Source organism: Chaetodon trifascialis, chromosome 16 (assembly GCF_039877785.1).
Source record: "Chaetodon trifascialis isolate fChaTrf1 chromosome 16, fChaTrf1.hap1, whole genome shotgun sequence".
NCBI classification, from domain to species: Eukaryota; Metazoa; Chordata; class Actinopteri; order Chaetodontiformes; family Chaetodontidae; genus Chaetodon; species Chaetodon trifascialis.
The window spans coordinates 24314888-24335011 of NC_092071.1; the positions used below are offsets into that span (position 1 = coordinate 24314888).

General features: G+C 41.8%; 1 protein-coding gene across 1 annotated transcript; it reads right to left on the reverse strand.

Annotated features, from left to right (window-relative positions):
* Positions 1 to 5307: 5307 nt before the first annotated feature.
* cfap58 (cilia and flagella associated protein 58) lies at positions 5308 to 20124 on the reverse strand. The gene is made up of 18 exons (XM_070983519.1): positions 20119 to 20124; positions 19505 to 19771; positions 19105 to 19244; positions 18866 to 19016; positions 18095 to 18289; positions 14852 to 14989; positions 14325 to 14484; positions 13043 to 13125; positions 12683 to 12874; positions 12371 to 12532; positions 11804 to 11950; positions 11424 to 11564; positions 11103 to 11326; positions 10431 to 10539; positions 10167 to 10271; positions 6236 to 6355; positions 5867 to 5991; positions 5308 to 5650 (listed from the first exon to the last, which is right to left on the reverse strand). Exons 1-18 carry the CDS (start codon positions 20122 to 20124, stop codon positions 5539 to 5541), a joined length of 2577 nt encoding a protein of 858 aa, XP_070839620.1. The 3' UTR covers positions 5308 to 5538.

Genomic DNA, 20124 nt, shown 5'->3' on the forward strand with positions numbered 1-20124 from the left:
GGAAAGAAAGGAGATCTGGCTTGTCAGAGGCCTTCCATTACTACGGCAACGTAGTTTACACAGGCTAGTATTGCATAGCCGCTGGTTGCCATGGTTACACCATAATTGTCCCAGCCAAGGAATTACCCCACCAGCAACTGAGGAGAATAAGGAGACAACTCTCACTTTGTAAACACCACCAGAGTTGGCTTTAAATGTACTGGTATTATATGAGGAGTTGGGAGACAGTATAAGATCCAATTTTGATCATTTTATCTTAACAAGAGCTAATATACATAAGATGAGTTGCCCTCAATTGTGCCTTTAATGAAGATCTTCATCAACATTCAATCTCCATCTTTGTAGGTTTGGAAGAGCCAATCCTCAACTATGGCTTTACCATAAAATAAAAACAAAATTGTGGGGCAAGGTTGAGCACTACAAGATTGACAGAGGCTGTGGATGATGTGTGTATGTCCATGTGTCAAAACAGACAACAGGAGAACCACAACTGTACAAATTAGTAAAAACAGCCTTATAGCAGCATACTGCAGCTGCCAACAGCCAGCAAGAATTACAGGGAATATTACAGGGAATTAACTGCACTGTACAACATCAACAAAATGAGATGTTGATGATAACAAGCTTCTGCAGCTCCATCCATCCATCCATTTTCTATACCGCGTATCCCTTTTGGGGTTGCGGGGGTGCTGGAGCCTATCCCAGCCATCAACGGGCGAGAGGCGGGGTACACCCTGGACCGGTCGCCCGTCGATCGCAGGACACACAACCATTCACACTCACACCTAGGGGCAATTTTACAGTCACCAATGAGCATGTTTTTGGTCTGTGGGAGGAAGCCGGAGTGCCCAGAGAGAACCCACGCATGCATGGGAAGAACATGCAAACTTCACACAGAAAGGCCCGACCCCTGTTGCTGTGAGGCACGCACACTACCTGCTGCGCCACTGTGCAGCCCCCTCACGAAAATACATACATACATATACAATGCCGTACAATAGTGTTAGATCATAAAATTGTAAATATAAAAATATTTCTTTTCATCCATGCATTTAAAATTATACCTGAAGATCAAATGCATTTTTGTCTGTGTTTTGCTGACATCTAGTGGTAATGAAAGGTACAATCCTGTAAGTAACCTACTAAAGAGAAAGAGAATCATTTAAAATGTGACACATACTATCTCAATTTACATAAAATGATAGTGTTTTAGTATGATAGTATATATCATACAGAGAAAACAGCATTAATCCTTGACCCCTGCAGGCTCCCACTTTGTCCTTTTCTGGGGAACCTGCATCGATGGTGGCTTAACAGTAGAGGGCACCAGTGCCATGTGATGAAAAAAGACACTTGAAGTTGCTCCAAGTCCATCACTGGCTTTTGCTTCAGATGACTGTAAGACCATTTAAATGAAAACATCACGTGTTCCATCCCTACATACTACATGGACTCACTCCAAGTGTCAGGGGACCTCACTTTCTGTGTAAAGTGTCTCAATGGTTCCTCCATTGTAATAATTAATCCCATCTAGACATTTTTGTTAGCTCAAAAAGTCTTTTAAAAATGTGCATTTGTGTGGAGTTTACACTGGATGTATTTTTTCATGATTAAAGATGATATTTCTATAAGTTCTGGTGCAGACAATGGTCGACCTTATCTGTCTGTTCTGCCTCCCCTTGTCTTTTGAAATAAAACCTGTGCAAAGTTTTGTTTTGAATATCAGACATGAAAAACACGAACACACTTATTAAAAGAAGGAAAAGTTTATTCACAGAGCATGTTTCTGATGTAATCCATTTCGTAAGTGCTTTACAAGTTGATGCAAACAAAGCAAATGACATAATTTATACACTGAGAACTAAAAACCCAAGAAGTGACAGGCCAACCCAAAGGAGTAAGGTTTTACTGAGGGACAATAAGCTGTGGTCAGATGTAGGGCTGCAAGTGATCAATATGTTGTTCAGTTTGGAATCTTTTATCCACAAATTGCTACTTTTAAGGGTACTGACAGAACTACTTTGGTGTGACTGAGTATCTATTCAAGTTAGATCAATTAAGTTTTGGTACATTGAGAGTGGGTTGTGTTGTGAATTCAAATAAATACTGATAAGATTCCTTATGAGTCTATCACAAAGCTTAGACTTTTGTCTTTTCAGCAGTATTCATCATTTATAAAATATGCGTTACAACATACCAAAAGGAATTTCTGGCAATCGGCTGAGCAAATAACGAGACTTACCCTCTGTCTGTTGAAGGCCACATTTTGGCCTCTGTTGTGGCTCAAAAACTCATCCAGACATCTATAGAAAAGTTTATTCTGGAACTGAAGCAGATTTTAATTCCATACCCGATATTTATGATCCACAAAAGTTAGGCACAATATAAATCTCCATTTTTGTAATCTACACTGCCATCTTGATTGTAAGCCTGATGGAGATCTGTACTCTATTGAGTGCACTCTTCTAGTCTTAGATCTTCCATGGATTTCTTCAGAGCAGAGCGACAGTTGAGCACACATTTATTTGGGAATTTGATCACTGGCAGAACATGCCAGTTCTAAGAGTGATTAACATTTTCTTTATTTAGCCTGGCATTACAGAGAACTCTGTGGAGAAAAATCAGTATGGTTTCCTTTATTGAGAAGGATGAGAGATGCTCTACTCAGTAAGCTGTGTCCTTTCTACACAAGGTTTTTTCTTTAAATGATGATTGTTTCTTTTGTGATTGTAGGGTTAATCACAGATAACTGAGTAGTCTTTGATACACGGTTGAATGGTCAAAAGAAGAAGCAACTCAGCCCCAACAGATTTGTGCTGGTGATGTGGCCTTGGAATCTGGGGAATAGAACATTATATCTTCCTCTATTGTCTTTATTCAAACAGCAGGATATTGATTCAAAGCTGTATGTTTCAGGTGACAGCTTCATCAGAACAAACACAAGCAGTTAACTGAAAACCACTTTTCTATATAGTTTTACATTGTAGAAGATATCCTATTGGATAATTACAATATTGAGCTATCAGGCTATCATCTGTATCACCTGCAGCTCCATCCATGTTCACTTTTGAATGTCCATTTCCATTTTCTCCCGCTTCATCCAGGGCTGGGTCGCGGGGGGAGCAGTCTGAGCAGGGACGCCCACACTTCCCTCTCCCCAGACTCTTCCCCCAGCTCTTCCGGGGGGATCCCGTGGCGTTCCCAGGCCAGCCGAGTGACATAGTCACTCTAGCGTGTCCTGGGTCTTCCCCGGGGCCTCCTCCCGGTGGAACATGCCTGGACCACCACCCCAGTCTGCCAGTCCAGAGGCACCGTCCCCGACTGCCACGTTGCAGAGGGGTGTCAACCAAGACAGTCCCACAACATCCAGAGACTTGAGGTACTCAGGGCGGATCTCATCCACCCCCGGTGCTTTACTACTGAGGAGCCTGCAAACTACCTCAGTGACTTCAGTCCCGGTGATGGATGAATCGACCTCCAAGTCCCCAGTCTCTGCTTCCTCTACAGAAGACATGAGAGTGGGATTGAGGAGATCCTCGAAGTATTCCTTCCACCGCCCGACAATATCCCCAGTCAAGGTCAACAGCTCCCCATCTCCACTGCAAAAAAGTGTTGACAGAAAGCTGCTTCCACTTCCTGAGGCGCCAAACGGTTTGCCAGAATTTCCTCAAGGCCAACCGGTAGTCCTCCTCCATGGCCTCCCCGAACTCCTCCCAGACCCGAGTTTTTGATTATACAACAGCCCGAGCTGCTGCACGCTTGGCCTGCCAGTACCCGTCAGCTGCCTCAGGAGTCCCATGAGCCAACCAGGCCCAACAGGACTCCTTCTTCAGCTTGACGGCATCCCTTACTTCCGGTGTCCACCACTGGGTTTGGGGGTTGCCGCCACGACAGGCACTGCCGACTTTACAGCCACAGCTACGGACGGCTGCATCAACAATGGAAGAGGAGAACATGGTCCATTTGGACTCCATGTCTCCAACCTCCCTCGGAATCTGGTCGAAGCTCTCCCAGAGATGGGAGTTGAAAACCTCCCTGACAGCGGGTTCTGCCAGACGTTCCCAACAGACCCTCACGGTACGTTTGGGTCTGCCAAGTCTGTCCCGCTTCCTCCCCTGCCAGCGAATCCAACTCACCACCAGGTGGTGATCAGTTGACAGCTCAGCCCCTCTTTTTACCCGAGTGTCCAAGACATACCGCCAAAGGTCAGATGATACGACTACAAAGTCAATCATTGACCTCCGGCCTAGGGTGTCCTGGTGCTATGTGCACTGATGGACACCCTTATGCTTGAACATGGTGTTCGTTATGGACAAACTGTGACTAGCACAGAAATCCAATAACAACACCACTCGGGTTCAGATCAGGAAGGCCGTTCCTCCCAGTCACAGCCCTCCAGGTATCACTGTCGCTACCCACGTGAGCATTGAAGTCCCCCAGCAGAACAATGGAGTCCCCGGTTGGAGCACTTTCCAGTACCCCTCCCAGGGACTCCAAGAAGGCCAGGTACTTTGCACTGCTGTTCGGCCCATAGGCCGAAATGACCCTCTTGCTCAGTGGGGAGAACTCCAACACATGGCAGCTGAGCCTCTCACCGCGGGCAACTCCAGAGTAGAAGAGAGTCCAGCCTCTCTCAAGGAGTTGGGTTCCAGAGCCCAGACTGTGCATGAAGGTGAGCCCGACTATCTCCAGCTGGTACCGCTCAACCTCCTGCACTAGCTCAGGCTCTTTCCCCCCCAGCGAGGTGACATTCCATGTCCCCATAGCCAGAGTCATTGTCCAGGGTTTGGGTCGTCGGGGCCCCCCGACCACGACTGCCACCCATATTGCATAGCACCAGCCCCTTCAGACACTTTTGAATGTTTGTTTGGCAATATCTTTTCTGCAGAATGATCTCTGATCGGGGGTTATAAATACATTCTCCTTCCCACAAGCCTATTACCAATGCCTGTCATATGAAGGTACACACAGGATGTACTTCCAATGGTTACTCCTCTCATGTGAAAAAAATGTGGCCCTTGAACACGTCATGTGGAATTTATTAGGAGGCGATCTGTCTATATTTGTTATGTCTATATTTCATGTAGTTTCCCTCTGTGCTTTACCACTTCTGGACTGTGATGTAGAGTTACTTTAGTGTACTCAGTATGAGAGAAAAGAAGAGATCATTGAACATAGTGAGAGACAAGAGACTAATTTTCAAAAATTTCTAAGCTGGAAAGAACAAGAATATGACAGGGTCCTGGTGTGTTGCTTGAGATTTAAGATTTATGTACTGATCAAAAATATCTCTTAGAACATGATAGTATGGTCTGAAAGCACTCCTGTGTGGTGGAAGGGATGAGAAATGAGGTGCAGTTTTTAATTATTTAATGATAATTATCTGACAACTGAGGTCATGATAGATTAATGGTAAAATGGCGAATGGGTGTTTGAAAACCTCTGACTTTCTGATAATCCCAGGTTATGTGGGGAGAGACATTTTTCAGTTCAAATGATGCTAAAGATGAAAGTGAAAAATTTCGCTTCTAATAGCCGTTATCTTTTCATAGGGTTGTCGATCCTGAAGCCCCCTCCAGTGAAGTGAGGTTTGCTGCTCAGCTGGGGCAGAGGTTCCAGTTGCTCCACCTTGGTCTTGGTCTTCTGCTCACTGATCCAGGACATAAGAGAGTGAACACAACTATAACTGACTGCAACAGTGTGCATGATCCCTGCATGTTGTGTTTGATTTGTGTTGTGATTTGGCGCTATATAAATAAAATTGAACTGAATTAAATTGAATTGCATAAAATAAATCTTGCATTTTGTAGACATCAGTAATACCCAGCGTTAAATGTGTAAGATGTAAAACAAAGATCAACCTTACCTGTGAAGCTTTTTCTGACTGAGGTACTTCTTCTTAATGTTTGCTAGCTCATTTGCTAAACGTTGATTTTCACTTTTGTACTCACTCATCTTGGAGTCAACCATTCTTAGCTCTGCCATCAACACCTGAGGAATCAGAGGAAAAAAATAGTCAAACATTAAACAGTTACCATGTTTTACCTGAAATCAGTGGCAGCACATCCTTTGATATACATTACATGTGCTTGATATTTATATAAGTAAAATATTTTAAATACATATGGACAGTGAAACAGTAAGTCATATTAATGAAGATCATTTGAATTTGAAAAAATGTGAAGAAGAAAAAGAGACATGCTTTGATTGACAAGAAAGGGATGTGTAGGATGACCTTGAGTTTTTTAGTTCTCTCTCTGATGGTCCAGTGGCACTGCTGGAGCTGCTCAGCTGCCTCGGGACCTGGCTGCCGGGCCAGAACATACTTCAACTCCACATACAGCTTCTCTTTTTCCTTGGTCGGGAAACAGAAGGGAAAAAAGTGTGAGTATTATTCCTTGACCCCTGCATGCCCTCACTATAAGCCCTAATGACAAAATGGTTCATATATGGAAGACTGAGACTTTGAGTAACAATTTTAGTTTAAATGAACTAAATTATTGTGACCCTAGAGTTCTGAAGATGTGATAAAAGCCACTAGACTGATGTAATCGAAGGAATCAAATCATGTGAATGAGTTTTCAGTCTTGTTAAAACATTGATCATTTCAACTAAACACTAAAACATTCTCAGTGGGTCCAGCTTCCTTTCCTGTGGGTAGAATTAAAATAAACTGACAATGTTACTTGTTACTTTTTATCAACCTGTATTTTAGACCCAATCCCAAAGTTTTACCCTTAATTGACTCTTCTTTATTAGATATGATCAACCTGTCTTTATCAACAGGTTATGTACCACAGTCCTTTAAAGTAGCTGTAATAAACCTCTTCTTTTAGCCAACGATAGACCTAGATCCAACCTCCTCTTTCTCTCTAAAATTCTTGAGAAAGCAGTTACTAATCAGTTGTGTGGCTTTCTAAATAGTTAATTTGAGGGTTTCCTGTTTATTGCATCAGACAAAGGACTTGTTTCTGTACTAGTCTTATTAGATCATAGTGCCACATTCGAAACCATTGACTATGGTATTCTATTGTAGAGACTGGAACACTTCATTGGCATTACAGGAACTGCACTAAGCTGGTTTAAATCCTACTTTTCAGATTGATTTCAGTTTCTACACATTGCACGCTAAAACCAATCACAGTGTTCTGCAGGATTCTGTCCTTGGACAAATTCAATTCACCTTATATATGCTTCCTTTAGGCAACATTATCAAGTATATCATCCATCCATCCATCCATTTTCTATGCCGCTTATCCCTTTCGGGGTCACGGGGGGGCTGGAGCCTATCCCAGCTGCCAACGGGCGAGAGGCAGAGTACACCCTGGACCGGTCGCCAGTCGATGGCAGGGCAACACACAAGACAAACAAACCATTCACACTCACACCTAGGGGCAATTTAGAGTCACCAATTAACCTAATGAGCATGTTTTTGGTCTGTGGGAGGAAGCCGAAGTACCCGGAGAGAACCCACGCATGCATGGGAAGAACATGCAAACTTCACACAGAAAGGCCCGACCCAGTAATCAAACCGGCGACCTTTGTGCTGTGAGGCACATGCACTACTTGCAGCGCCACCCTGCAGCCCATCAAGTATATCAGGACATAAAGACCTGGATGACCTGCATTTTTTTTGCTACAAAATTTGGACAAAACTGAAGTTGTAGTACTTGACTCTAAACACTTTAGAAAAGATGATATAGCAACTATGGATGGCATTGCACTGGCCTCAGTAGTAGAGTTTAGTTAGAGTTAGTAGAGTTTAATCAGGATATGTTTGTTAACTCCCACGTAAAACAAGGACATTTCAAGAACTGCTTTTTTTCACCAATATAATATTGCAAATGTCAGGCACATCCTGTCTCAAAACGACACAGAAAAACTATTCCATGCATTTATTACTTCCAGGTTGGATTATTGCAATTCCCTACTATTAGGCCGCCCAAATTCATTGCTAAATACTCCCCAGCTTATCCAGAATGCTTATCCAAAAGCAGAATGGGAGCCAGAGCCTTTAGCTATCAAGCTCCTCTCCTGTGGAACATTCTTCCAGTCTTTGTCCAGGAGGCAGACACTGTAGGTTTAAAACATTCCTTTTTGATAAAGCTTATAGTTAGGGCTGGCTCAGCCTTGCCTTGGACTGGCCCTTAGTTATGCTCCTATAAGATTAGACTGTTGGGGGACCTCCAAAGATACATCAAGCTCCCCTGTTCTTCTCTCCCTCTCCATCTGTACACATTCATGTCCTGACCAAGGCATGTTACTAACTTAGCTTCTTCCGCCTTTGTGCTTTGTCGTCTCGTAGGTTCCCATGGATAGTGGCTGAATCTGGATTGTGGATTTATAACTACATCTCCTGCCATGGCCCTGAGATCCACTGCAACTGCTACTACTATTAGTCATGCTTTCATTATTTATACATAATATCATACATGTACATACTATGTTATATATACTACATAGAGTTAAGAGTCTATTATTAGAGCTGTCACTGTTACTGTTATTGCATCTCTGTCCACCCCCTGAGCCTTTTCTCTTTTGCCTTCTCTCTTTCTCTTTCTCTCTGCCTCTGTCTCTCTCAGTTTGGACACACCTTCTCATTCAATGGTTTTTCTTTATTTCTTTTTATTTTCTTCATTGTAGATTAATACTGAAGACATCCAAACTATGAAGGAACACATATGGAATTATGTAGTAAACAAAAAATTGTTAAACAAACCAGAATATATTTTATATTTATAGATTCTTCCATGTAGCCACCATTTTCTTTGATTACAGCTTTGCACACTTTTTGCATTCTCAGCTTCATGAGGTAGTCACCTGGAATGGTTTTCAGTTAACAGATGTGCCTTGTCAAGAGTTAATATCTGGAATTTCTTAATGCGTTTGAGACCATCAGTTGTGTTGTGCAGAGGTAGGGTTGGTACAAAGGCCTACACAGTGAATAGCCCCACTTGACTACTGTTCTAATCCATATTATGGCGAGAACCACTCAACTAAGCAAAGAGAAACAACAGTCCATCATTAGTTTACAACATGAAGGTCAGTCAATCCGCAAAAATTTCAAGAACTTTGAACATACCCTCAAGTGCAGTTGCAAAGACCATCACACCCTATTATGAAACTCTCATGAGGACTGCTACAGGAAAGGAAGACCAAGAATTACCTCTGCTGCAGAGGATAAATTCATCAGAGTAACCAGCCACAGAAACTGCAAATTAACAGTACCTCAGATTAGAGCCCACATAAATGCTTCACAGAATTCAAGTAACAGACACATCTCAACATCAACTGTTCAGAGGAGACTGCGTGAATCAGGCCTTCATGGTCAAATTGTTGCAGAGAAACCAATTCTGAGGAAGAACAACAAGAGGAAGAGATTTGCTTGGGTCAAGAAACACAAGAAACACAGAAACACAAAGAAACACAAACCCAATTGAGATGGCTTGGGATGAGTTGGACTGCAGAGTGAAGGCAAAGCAGCCAACAAGTGCTCAGCACCTCTGGGAACTCCTTCAAGACTGTTAACTGGAAACCATTCCAGGTGACTACCTCATGAAGCTGATTGAGAGAATGCCAAGAGTGTGCAAAGCTGTAATCAAAGCAAATGGTGGCTACTTTGAAGAATATAAAATATAAAACATATTCTGGTTTGTTTAACACTTTTTTGTTTACTACATAATTCCATATGTGTTCCTTCATAGTTTGGATGTCTTCAGTATTAATCTACAATGAAGAAAATAAAAAAATAGAGAAAAACCATTGAAAGAGAAGGTGCATCCAAACTTTTGACTGGTACTGTATATACGTATACCAACTGGTAGAGGCAGATAGCCACACACCCAGAGCCTGGTTCTGCTTGAGGTTTCTGCCTGTTAAAAGGAAGTTTTTCCTCGCCACTATCTCCAAGTGCTTGCTCATAAGGGAATTGTTGGGTCTCTGTAGATAAAGAATATGGCCTGTACCAGCTCTATATGGAAAGTGTCCTGAGACAACTTCTGTTGTAATTTGGCGCTATATAAATAAAACCAAATTCAATTCAATTGAACTTTTTGAAGAAGTCACATTGCTCCTTTACAAGGACAAACTAATTAATTCAAAGAGGAATGGAAAGTGGGTGTGTGTGATTGTGTGAACACATTGAGGAGAGAATGTCAAATGTTTACCTGTAATAGGAGTTCACGTTCCTCAAGCTCTTGGGTCTTGGCAATCAGTCGTTTTTGTAAGGACTGAATTTTCTGGATGAGTTCGTATTTGCCAGGGTCACTGCCCTACAGGGGAGAGTCATTTACAAAATGTTGATGACTTGACCTATTCCTCTAGGAATAATGAGGTTTACTCTGCTTTAGCTGTTTGAGTGGTCTTTCACATAAACTAGAAGAGACACAACAGACTCGGGCTGTAATGGCTTCAAGCTAATCCACACAGACCTCCAGTCGTCTCCATCTGTGAATATTTATGGGCTTCAGCTGTTCCTCGAGGACGCTGTTCCTCGTCCTCTCTCTAAGCAGCTCCCTCTGGAGGTGGAACAGCTCTCGCCTACAATACAACAACTCAGTGTTTTTTTTACACCTTTCTCACAGAGACTTTTTCAGCAATTAATATATGAAATTTGTCCCATAGTTCACTGGAAGGCAACTTTAGTCAGATTTAGAAAAACAGAGACAAAAGAAAACATTATAAAAACAATAGGCTACTCATCCAGTAGCTGGTTAGGTATCATAATACAAAATGATGAGCTTTTTTAAATATTTAATTTAGGTAATGAAGTGACGACAGGTTGACTGGTGGTAATGCAATAAGCTTTATTATACTAGATTTAATAGAAAGGACTTTACTAAGGTTTTGGAAGCAAGAAGCCCAAAGGAGGTCATTGTGACCTCTGACTCTAGATCACTCTCCACCTTGCTCTGTCTTTCTTTGAATTGTATGCTTCTACCCCAAATACTGCACTTTGTAGGTCACCTCATTCTTTCTCCATTCTGCCCTCCTTCTGTACTCTAAGTTCTTCTGTTACAGTAATTCAATGCTTACTGTCTTTGCTCAAACACTTCTCCCTCATTTTCTCCTCATCCTGCTCAGGTACCTCTTCTCTCTTTTACCTCAGGTCCTCTGTGTTGGGAACAGTCTTGTCGAGTATGCTCTTCTTGCGCCGGAGCCTCTTGATCTCTAGCAGGAGCAGGCGGATGTCTTCCATCCGCTGGTTGTAGTGGAAGTCCCCCTTGCTCAGGATTGATTGTTGGATTCTGATCTTCTCATACAGCAGCGCACGCTCATCGTTGCGGCGTAGCAGCTGTTTTCCAAGGTTGTCCCGCTCTCTGATAACCTTGTGAGAAGTTTCATCAACCAATAATAACACTCACGTCTCAGTTTGTCATTCTTTTCCTCTACTACATCTTGCATTCCTCCTTATCTTTCTTTACCTGTTCCAGTTGTTTCTTCTGTTGGATCTGGTCAGTGTCAGCATCGGCTATAACCTTCTGCAGTTTTTCCTGTTCTGCTTTCTGACTGTCAACACGCTGCTTTGTTTCTTCAAGCTGGAGCTTCATCACCTGCAGCTCCTCCTGTAGCAGGACACAGAGCACAAATGTATACAAATAAGGCATAAAATGTACAATGAAGATATCCCTAAAAAACACTCTGAATGGCTATCTCTGTAGTGTTGCATTAACATGTATTCATTAGGCAGAACCTTTTGTCCAAGTGGAAAGTTACTGAAAGGGTTAAATAATAACAAGCTAAATCAAAACTCAGGAACTCAAAACCACACCCCACTACAAACCAAAGAGGCAGGCTGTTGTACCTTGAGGGCCTCATTATCTTTCTCTAATCGCTTGTGTTCCTGCTGATCCTTAGCAAGGGCCAGCTCCTTCCCAGTGATCTCATCTCTCAGTCGGGTGACCTGGTTGTTCATGGTCTTCATCTTCCTCTTCATCTCTGTAATCTCTTCCTGAGGCAGAGTAAGAGGCAGTGGAAAAAAGGAAAAAAAATCATTACATACAACTATATATTATATACATAGACAATAAACAACTGCAACCAGTGGTCAAAAGGTTTGTAGAAATTGTGAGAAAGTTGCGTAGCCTGTTAACCAAGGACAACATAAGAAACATGAGAGTGTATCTAGCTTCAGCCATCTATTCAAAGAAGCAAATACAGAATTTAAACACAAGGAACTACAGAAATGGAAGAAAAAGCCCACTGTGCTAAATCCAAATCTTTAGTGCAAATGCTACTTCAAGACATTCAAGACTCTCACTCTCACAGGAGTATTGGTTTAATGCAGTCCACGGCTGAATTGCTGGCTGGCTAGATAATTAACTAACAAACTGAAGATCAGCTGTGGAGGAACAGAGCACGTCACTGGTACCTGAGCCTCAATGAGGTTTTTGCTGTAGAGGTTCCTTTCAGACACGACAGATTCCAGCAGGTTCTCTTGCTGTTTGAGCTTGCACTCTGTCTCTGTGACCTTCTTCCTCCAATCAAATAGCTCTCTCTCTCTTACTTCAATGTCACTCATTTTTTGTTGCACCTGTGGAAGGAAGAAAAGTTCCTCTCAGAGAGGCCAAGGTTGATGACGTGTTTCCCAACCTTGTGATAATAAATCACTTAAAATCATCTGAGAATGTTGAAATTAATCAATATAAAAAACACAATGAGCTAGCTCTTCAGCAGAACCTGCCTTCTGTATGAGGTTACTGGTCTCATTGATGTAGCGGTCACGTTCTTTTTCCAGCTGTTGGATGATCTTGTGCTGCTTCTGGGCCTCCTGGCGGTAGCCATTAATCTCATGTTCCAAGGTCTTCTTGTCCTGCTCAAGGAGCTTCACAAGGTTCTGCTGTTTCTCCGTTGACTGTGCAGCCTTGATCATGTTCTATTCAATGTGATGATACACGCATCATACATACATGGTACACAAGTATTTCTTTATGATAGTCCTCCTTTATTTTGACATTTCTAATGACAGAACATGTATATAAAGTAGAGTATAGTGCCTCACACAACTCCCTCTGCTTGGACGAACTGACGTTACGATGTGTACCTTATTTAAGATGTCTCTTTCTCGGATTAGCTCCTCTATGGCTTTCTTGTCAGCTTCCACTTGCTTTTGTGAAGATTCAAGATCTGCAGAGGTAGAAAGATAGGGACAGCCAATAGTGTTGGATATTTTTCTATTAACCATTTCTCTTCCATGAATGTGCCACTATGGCATTTCAAGTCATCTAGTATGAATAAGTCTAAAAGGAATTCTAAAAAATCAGAGACTGGAGTGGGGGTTAGAAATACAAGAAAAAGAAAATTGGTAAAAGAGAGAACTAAGATGATGGACAGAAGCACAAATATGGATGAAAAGATAGACTGTCAGAAAAACATATGACCTTGTCAGTCCATACAGAAACAAACATCTGGGCTCTGATTAAAAGAGGTTTCTTGTTTTCTTCTCGGTTACTACATAAAGCTTTTGACTCCCCTGCCATCTCCCAGACTCTATACATCACCCCTGTGACCTAGACCTAAACAGATATTGCAACATTATTCTAGAAGTTAGCAAAAAAGTCTGTGGATGAAGCATAAGGAATTGAAGGCATCCGGAATATACTGAAGCTTTATAATCTCCATATCTTTCAGAGGTCTTCTATCTTTTCATGACATTTTTTCAATATGTCATAATCCCATCAGGATGGATGATATCATTTTACAAGTTGGATCTGACTCTGATTTACAGAATGTGTTACATGTGTTTAGTTTGTGTTGTTATAAGTGTACATTTGCAATCACTTGAAGCAAGAACTAAATAATGCATTTCATAAAGAAAGGAATGCTAAGAATTACACAAAGAATTAGTACCGGCACAGTCACTTTAGAGTAATGTTAGTGCATATAAGTACTTGTTTTTTTCCCTTGATTAATTTATTAGTAGTTAGGGTGAACTGTGACCCTTGTTGATGCTGGGAGAGCTCTACAAGTATTATGTTAGGATATTTGGAAACTTATTAGGAAATTATGTAAAGATATTGGCTAATCTTCGTATACCCAACTTTACAGGGTAAGTGTCTGCCTACTGTGCTGCAGGGATAAGGGCCGTAAAAGAATCTGAAATTGAACACATCAAATAGAATACAGCTATATGAGGGTTCACAGATTAGCTTGCATTCCAGCAAGTCAGGGAGACATACACTGGGCACTGGGGTCATCTTATACTCTTAGTACTTAGGATAAACGTTTAGGTTTTATCATCTCAGAGAAAGACTGGGGACATGGATAAAATGATGGTTCATGTCAGTCTCTAAGTGTATTTGTGTGTTTATGAGAAAACATGGTACCTTTCTCCAGCCCAGCGATCTGAGCCTTCAGTGTCTCTCTCTGTACATCCACATCAGCTTTCTGATCCTCTATCTGGTGGAACTTCTTCTGGATGGCTTCTCTCATCTTTGTTTGTTTGGCAATCTCCTGACGCATCTGATTCACCTCCTCTTCTCTCATCTGACAGGTAGGACGGGAGGAGTTGTATGAAGCATAAGACAGAAGGAGCAAGAAGGGGAAGGGGTTTTGAAAAAGGAAAATGGATAACAGATGTTACTGTGCTGACTGCTATAACTCCAATTTGATCTTTCTCTTTGACCACAGCCTTAACACAAGTGGTTCTGACTTGCTAATTAGATGATATCCTATCACTGCTGAGTAGTGCCCCCTTGTGGTGCATCAGGACCAAATCATCTCATCTATTATCATGGTGATCTCCACAACTGTGGATTTGAGACAATACTGACAAAAATTCTAATCCTATGACTTTTATTTAGGGTTAACAAATTATAACAAAAAACTTCTAAACTGGGTAATGCCTACACACCTTGAGCTCATTTGCATTCTGCTGTTTTTCCAATGAGAGATGTTCTTTGACTGAAGAGAGCTGCTCACACTCCTGCTGCAGCTTGGTGTTCTTCACTTGCATTTGCTCCAGATCCTTGGTGGATCGCTCATTCAAGATCTGTCACAGGCAGGGAGGGGATTAAGGGGGGTTGTGGGATGAAATTATGTTTATTAAATAATGCAGTACAGTATGTTATCAACCACACAATTACATGTATATTGACTTTGTAGTATTATGGTTAACAACCCTAAATGATAAAAGATGCACTGACAACAATGTACATAGTGGTTTTTAAATGGATATTGGTTTTATACAGGGGAATTCCTATGTACCTTTTCATTTTGTTGAATGCATATTGATTTGTAGGTTCATATAATGACTTACTGACCTACACTTTGGTACTTTAATTTAGATATATCTATTCATGTATACATTTATTGACAAATTAATATTTTGATGAGAATTTGCTATGGCCCATGGAGTCATCAGATCTCAACCTAACTGAGCACCTATAGTACCTATAAGACAGCAAAGTGTTGGACAGTGTTCTCCACCACCATCATCAAAACACCAGATGAGGGCGTATATTTGTCTGTTTCTGCGCCAACGCACGAGAAAGGCCATATTTTGGATCTTGTACTGTCATATGGACTGAGTGTACATATAACTGAAATCTGCCACACACTCTTATCCGGCCATCTCCCTGTTCTATTTTCCATCTCACTACCTACTCCCTCCAACACAGACTCTGTGCCCGCTCGCCGTCTCTGTGTTTTTAATCCTTCAACCCCTCTGCAGTTCTCTGCCGCCTGGAAAGGCTTGTTTTCTCTGGATGATTTTTAAGACCTCAGTGTGGATGATTGTATTAAGTTGTTTGATTCTCTCTGTACTGAGATCTTAGACGCCATTGCACCGATGACTTTAATGCGCGTTAAGCCACAGACTGAGCCTTGGCTAAACGAGTCCACTTGTGTGCTCAGGCACGCATGCAGACAGGCGAAGAGAAAATGGAAAAAGGACAATCTCCAGATTTCTCGGGATCTCCTACGTGTTCGCCTTCTCAATTATCAGCAGGCTGTTAAAGCTGCTAAGGCTGAATATTTTTCCTCACTTGTCTCCAACAATGCTCACAAACCTCAGGTTCTTTTTAATGTATTTGACTCACTTGTGAACCCTTGTGATGATGTCTCTGTTGAACCGTCTTCTTCTCTGTGTGAGGACTTTTTGCAATTTTTTGCTAATAAAATCTCTACTCTTAGATCCCCACTCCCTCAGCCTGTCCAGGATCCCTCAATTCCTACAGCAAGCTCAGCTGTTTTTCACCAGTTTGAGCCTGTTTCACTTTCTGCACTCACTGAAATAGTTGAACACCTTCGTCCTGCTAACTGCCCATCTGACAGCATTCCATCCCGTTTATTCAAAAAGGTTTTCAGTTCAGTTGGGTCTTTTATCTTGTTTCTTATAAATCTGAGTCTCAGCTCTGGATGTGTTCCATCCTCCTTCAAGCATGCCACAGTGCAGCCTCTTTTAAAAAAGAAAAATCTGGACCCCTTGGTTCTTTCTGATTTCAGGCCTATTTCTAAACTTCCGTTTATTTCCAAGGTTCTAGAGAAAGTTGTTTTTAACCAACTTCAAGAATTTTTAGATCAGGCAAACATTGGTGAATTGTTTCAGTCTGGTTTTAAGCCTCTTCACAGCACTGAAACTGCTCTTTTAAAAGTCTTTAATGATCTTCTTTTAAACCTTGCTTCTGGTAACTGTGCCATTTTAATTTTACTAGATCTCACAGCGGCATTCGATACAGTGGATCACACTATTCTCCTGTCACGTCTCGAGCGCTGTGTGGGCATTAAAGGCTCTGCTCTGGACTGGTTTAAATCTCACCTTGCTGATAGATCCTTCTGTGTGCAGTTGAGGCAGTTTTCCTCCTCAGTGGCCCCTCTGACCTTCGGGGTCCCCAAGGGGTCGGTTCTAGGCCCTAGGCCCAGTTCTAGGCCCTATTCTATTCTCCCTATATATGCTACCCCTGGGGTCGATATTTAGGAAGCACGGCATTCCTTTTCATTGCTTCGCTGATGATGTGCAGGTGTACTTGCCATTAAAGGTCCCCTCCAAGGAATCCCTTGATGCTGTGTTCAATTGCATGAGGGACATTAAAACATGGATGGACCTAAACTTCTTAAAATTAAACGAAAACAAAACGGAGATTGTACTGTTTGGTCGTCCTGATCTTGTCCAGGTTCTTGCCAGCTCCCTTGGACCACTAGCACCCAATATAGGTTCTCAGGCCAGAAACCTAGGTGTGATTATTGATGGGGCACTAAGATTGGACAAGCAGGTCAGCTCTGTGATTAAAGCTAGCTTTTTTCAGCTGCGGCTCCTAGCCAAAGTCAAACCTTATCTAAGAAGGGCTGATCTAGAAAAGGTTATCCATGCGTTCATTTCATCGCGCTTAGACTATTGTAATTCCTTGTACATCGGCATTGGCCAATCAGAGCTTAACCATTTACAGCTTGTGCAGAATGCAGCAGCTCGTCTCCTAACCGGGGCAAAGAAACAAGAGCACACAACACCGGTGCTCTCCTTGCTTCACTGGCTTCCGGTTAGGTACAGGATTGATTTTAAGATTCTTTTATTTGTGTTTAAGTCTCTGTATGGAACGGCCCCTGAATATTTATCTGACCTTATTAAGGTGCATCGACCCTCCAGAGCCCTGAGGTCAGCTGACCAGTTAGTTCTGGATGTTCCTCGATCCCTCTTAAAATCTAGAGGAGATCGAGCCTTTGCAGTGGCAGCTCCCGCGCTGTGGAATGCTTTACCTCTGTCTGTGCGGTCTGCGACTAGCCTCTCTATTTTTAAAACGGGTCTCAAAACCCATCTATTTACCCTGGCCTTTGGCTGAGTTGAGTCACCTGTTGTTGTTTTGTTTTTTCTACAGTACCTCTCTGCTTGCTTGTATTGTTTGTTTTTTTTTGCTTGTATTGTTTTGTATTGTATTGTATTATTGCTGATGATTTTATCTTGTAAAGCACTTTGGTTTGCAGTAGGCATTTAAATGTGTATGTAAACTTTTACATATGTTGGTTAAAGAAAACATATAGTAACAAATAATCCAATAATCATTAATATTTTCCAAAGATGATAGATATCATGGGAGTTGGTTTCCTAAAGAGTACACCATAAAGAATATGTGTCCCACTCCATTCATCACTCACCACTCACCTTTAGTTCTTTCAGCTGTTGCTCAAGTCTGTGCTGCTCCTCCTTGGCCCTTTGGACATGCTGATTCAGAGCTTTGATGTCCCCCATCTTGGCCTCCATGTCGATGTGCAGCTGCTTCACCTCCTTCTCCAGCTTTTCCTTCAACCTCATCTCCCGGGAAATCTCATTGTGTTGCACCTGGATCTCCTGCTGGAGCTGGAATAAGACACACAGAGCAGCAACAAGTTTGCATCAGAACTAGATTTAATTTCATACTATTTGTGAGGGTCCCCAATGGCTTCAGCACCGCAGTTTGCATTCCTCCTAGAGTCCACTGCTGGAACCCCACCTCTGGAGATAAATATGCTAGTAATGGCCAAAACAACAGAATCCTACAAGAACTAGTCATATATAACACAAGTATATATTTCCCTTCTCATTTTAGTGAAAAGGCTAAGTACAATACTTTGTAGCCAAATGTCTTATGTACTTACATGTGGACATCTGCACATTCCCTGACATGGTAAAAATATTGTAAAACAAAACACAAGTAGAAAAAGTAACATAAGCATAAGTTAAAAATATGATTTCCCTCTACTTCTCGACATGTCTGCTTTACTGTTGCAGAATTTGGCAAAGTTACAGCAATCTTTCCATGGATAAAAGCCTGATCTAGATCATCTTCTAGCAGCTGAGGGCAGCAAGTCATGCGAAAATGCAACATTATCAGAAATACATTAGACGTCAGCCTACTGCCTATGAGAATTTTCCAAATTTCCAAATTTTATTTACCCGGGAAATATTCTCTAAGGCAGCATCTCGTTGGGCCTCTGTCTCCTGCTGGATTGTGGTGGCCTTCTTTAGTTTTTCTCGCAGGCCCTCCACATTTGTCAGCAGCTGATCCCTCTCCTTAGCCAGCTCCACATTCATTTTAAGTTGCTCACTGAAAAACAGATTACAGTTGGTTCCATCCACTCTACTATCCACAGTACACATTATTAAGAGCATGGGGAGCATAACAAATGGCTCACCTCTGCTCTTGGTCCATAGCTTGTTGTTCAGCCATTTTGATTAGGTTGGCAACTTCTTCTTTTAAAGTTCTGATGGTCTCTTTGTCCCCCTTCTCTTTATCATGAGCAGCATCAACCATTTTCCAAGCTTTATCCAGCTCCTACAGTGAAACCAAAGAAAATTTTAGCAAAACCTTGCTGAGTTAATGGAATATGAGAAGTCCAGAGGAGAAAAATGACAAAGCATCACCAAATGATAAAACAGAATAGAACTAAACACTACATACCCCATTAATTAGAATTTCTTCTCAACTTTACACAATCCCAAGTATAACCTAATATACATGTTTGAAATTGTGACAGATAAGGGCCATTGACAAACAAATATATAAGACAAGCTACATTATAGTATGAAAAATACCCTCTTGAGAGAAGTAATTGCTGTCTCATCTTCCTGGGACAGTTTCAGTGCAGCTGCAACTTTGGTTGAGGTGGATACAATGTCTGCATTCAGCTCCCTGCATTTAGACATCAGCCTCTTCTCATTCTCTCTGGATTTCTTCAGCGCATGGATGAGCTTCTCGTACTCCACCCGGACCTTCTCCATACTCTCCCCAACCAGCTCATTGAGGACCATCTGGAACTCCTCCAAGGACTCAAACATGTCCTCCCCTACTGCTCCTGTCTCCTGGAAATGCAGCAGAGCCACAACAAGCTGATATTGTAAACGTATGAAGGCTGAAAATGAGTTAAACATGCCAGCATACCGCATGTTCTATTAAGGTTATTACACCGAAAGTTACTTAATCTAATGGTAAATTTCAAGCTTTGACCCTGTATGTTCGACTAATTTAGAGTTAACTGAGCATGCTAATAGTTTCCACTTTTCGCCTGATGGACGTTAGATTTGACAAACGCCGCTTATTTTGGCCAAAATAACATTTTGTTGACGTTTTGTTAAATTTATGATGCTCAATAAACATCAACGTCAAGCTGCCTTGTAACCGTTTTGTAACCCTCAGGAAGAACACTCACCTCCAT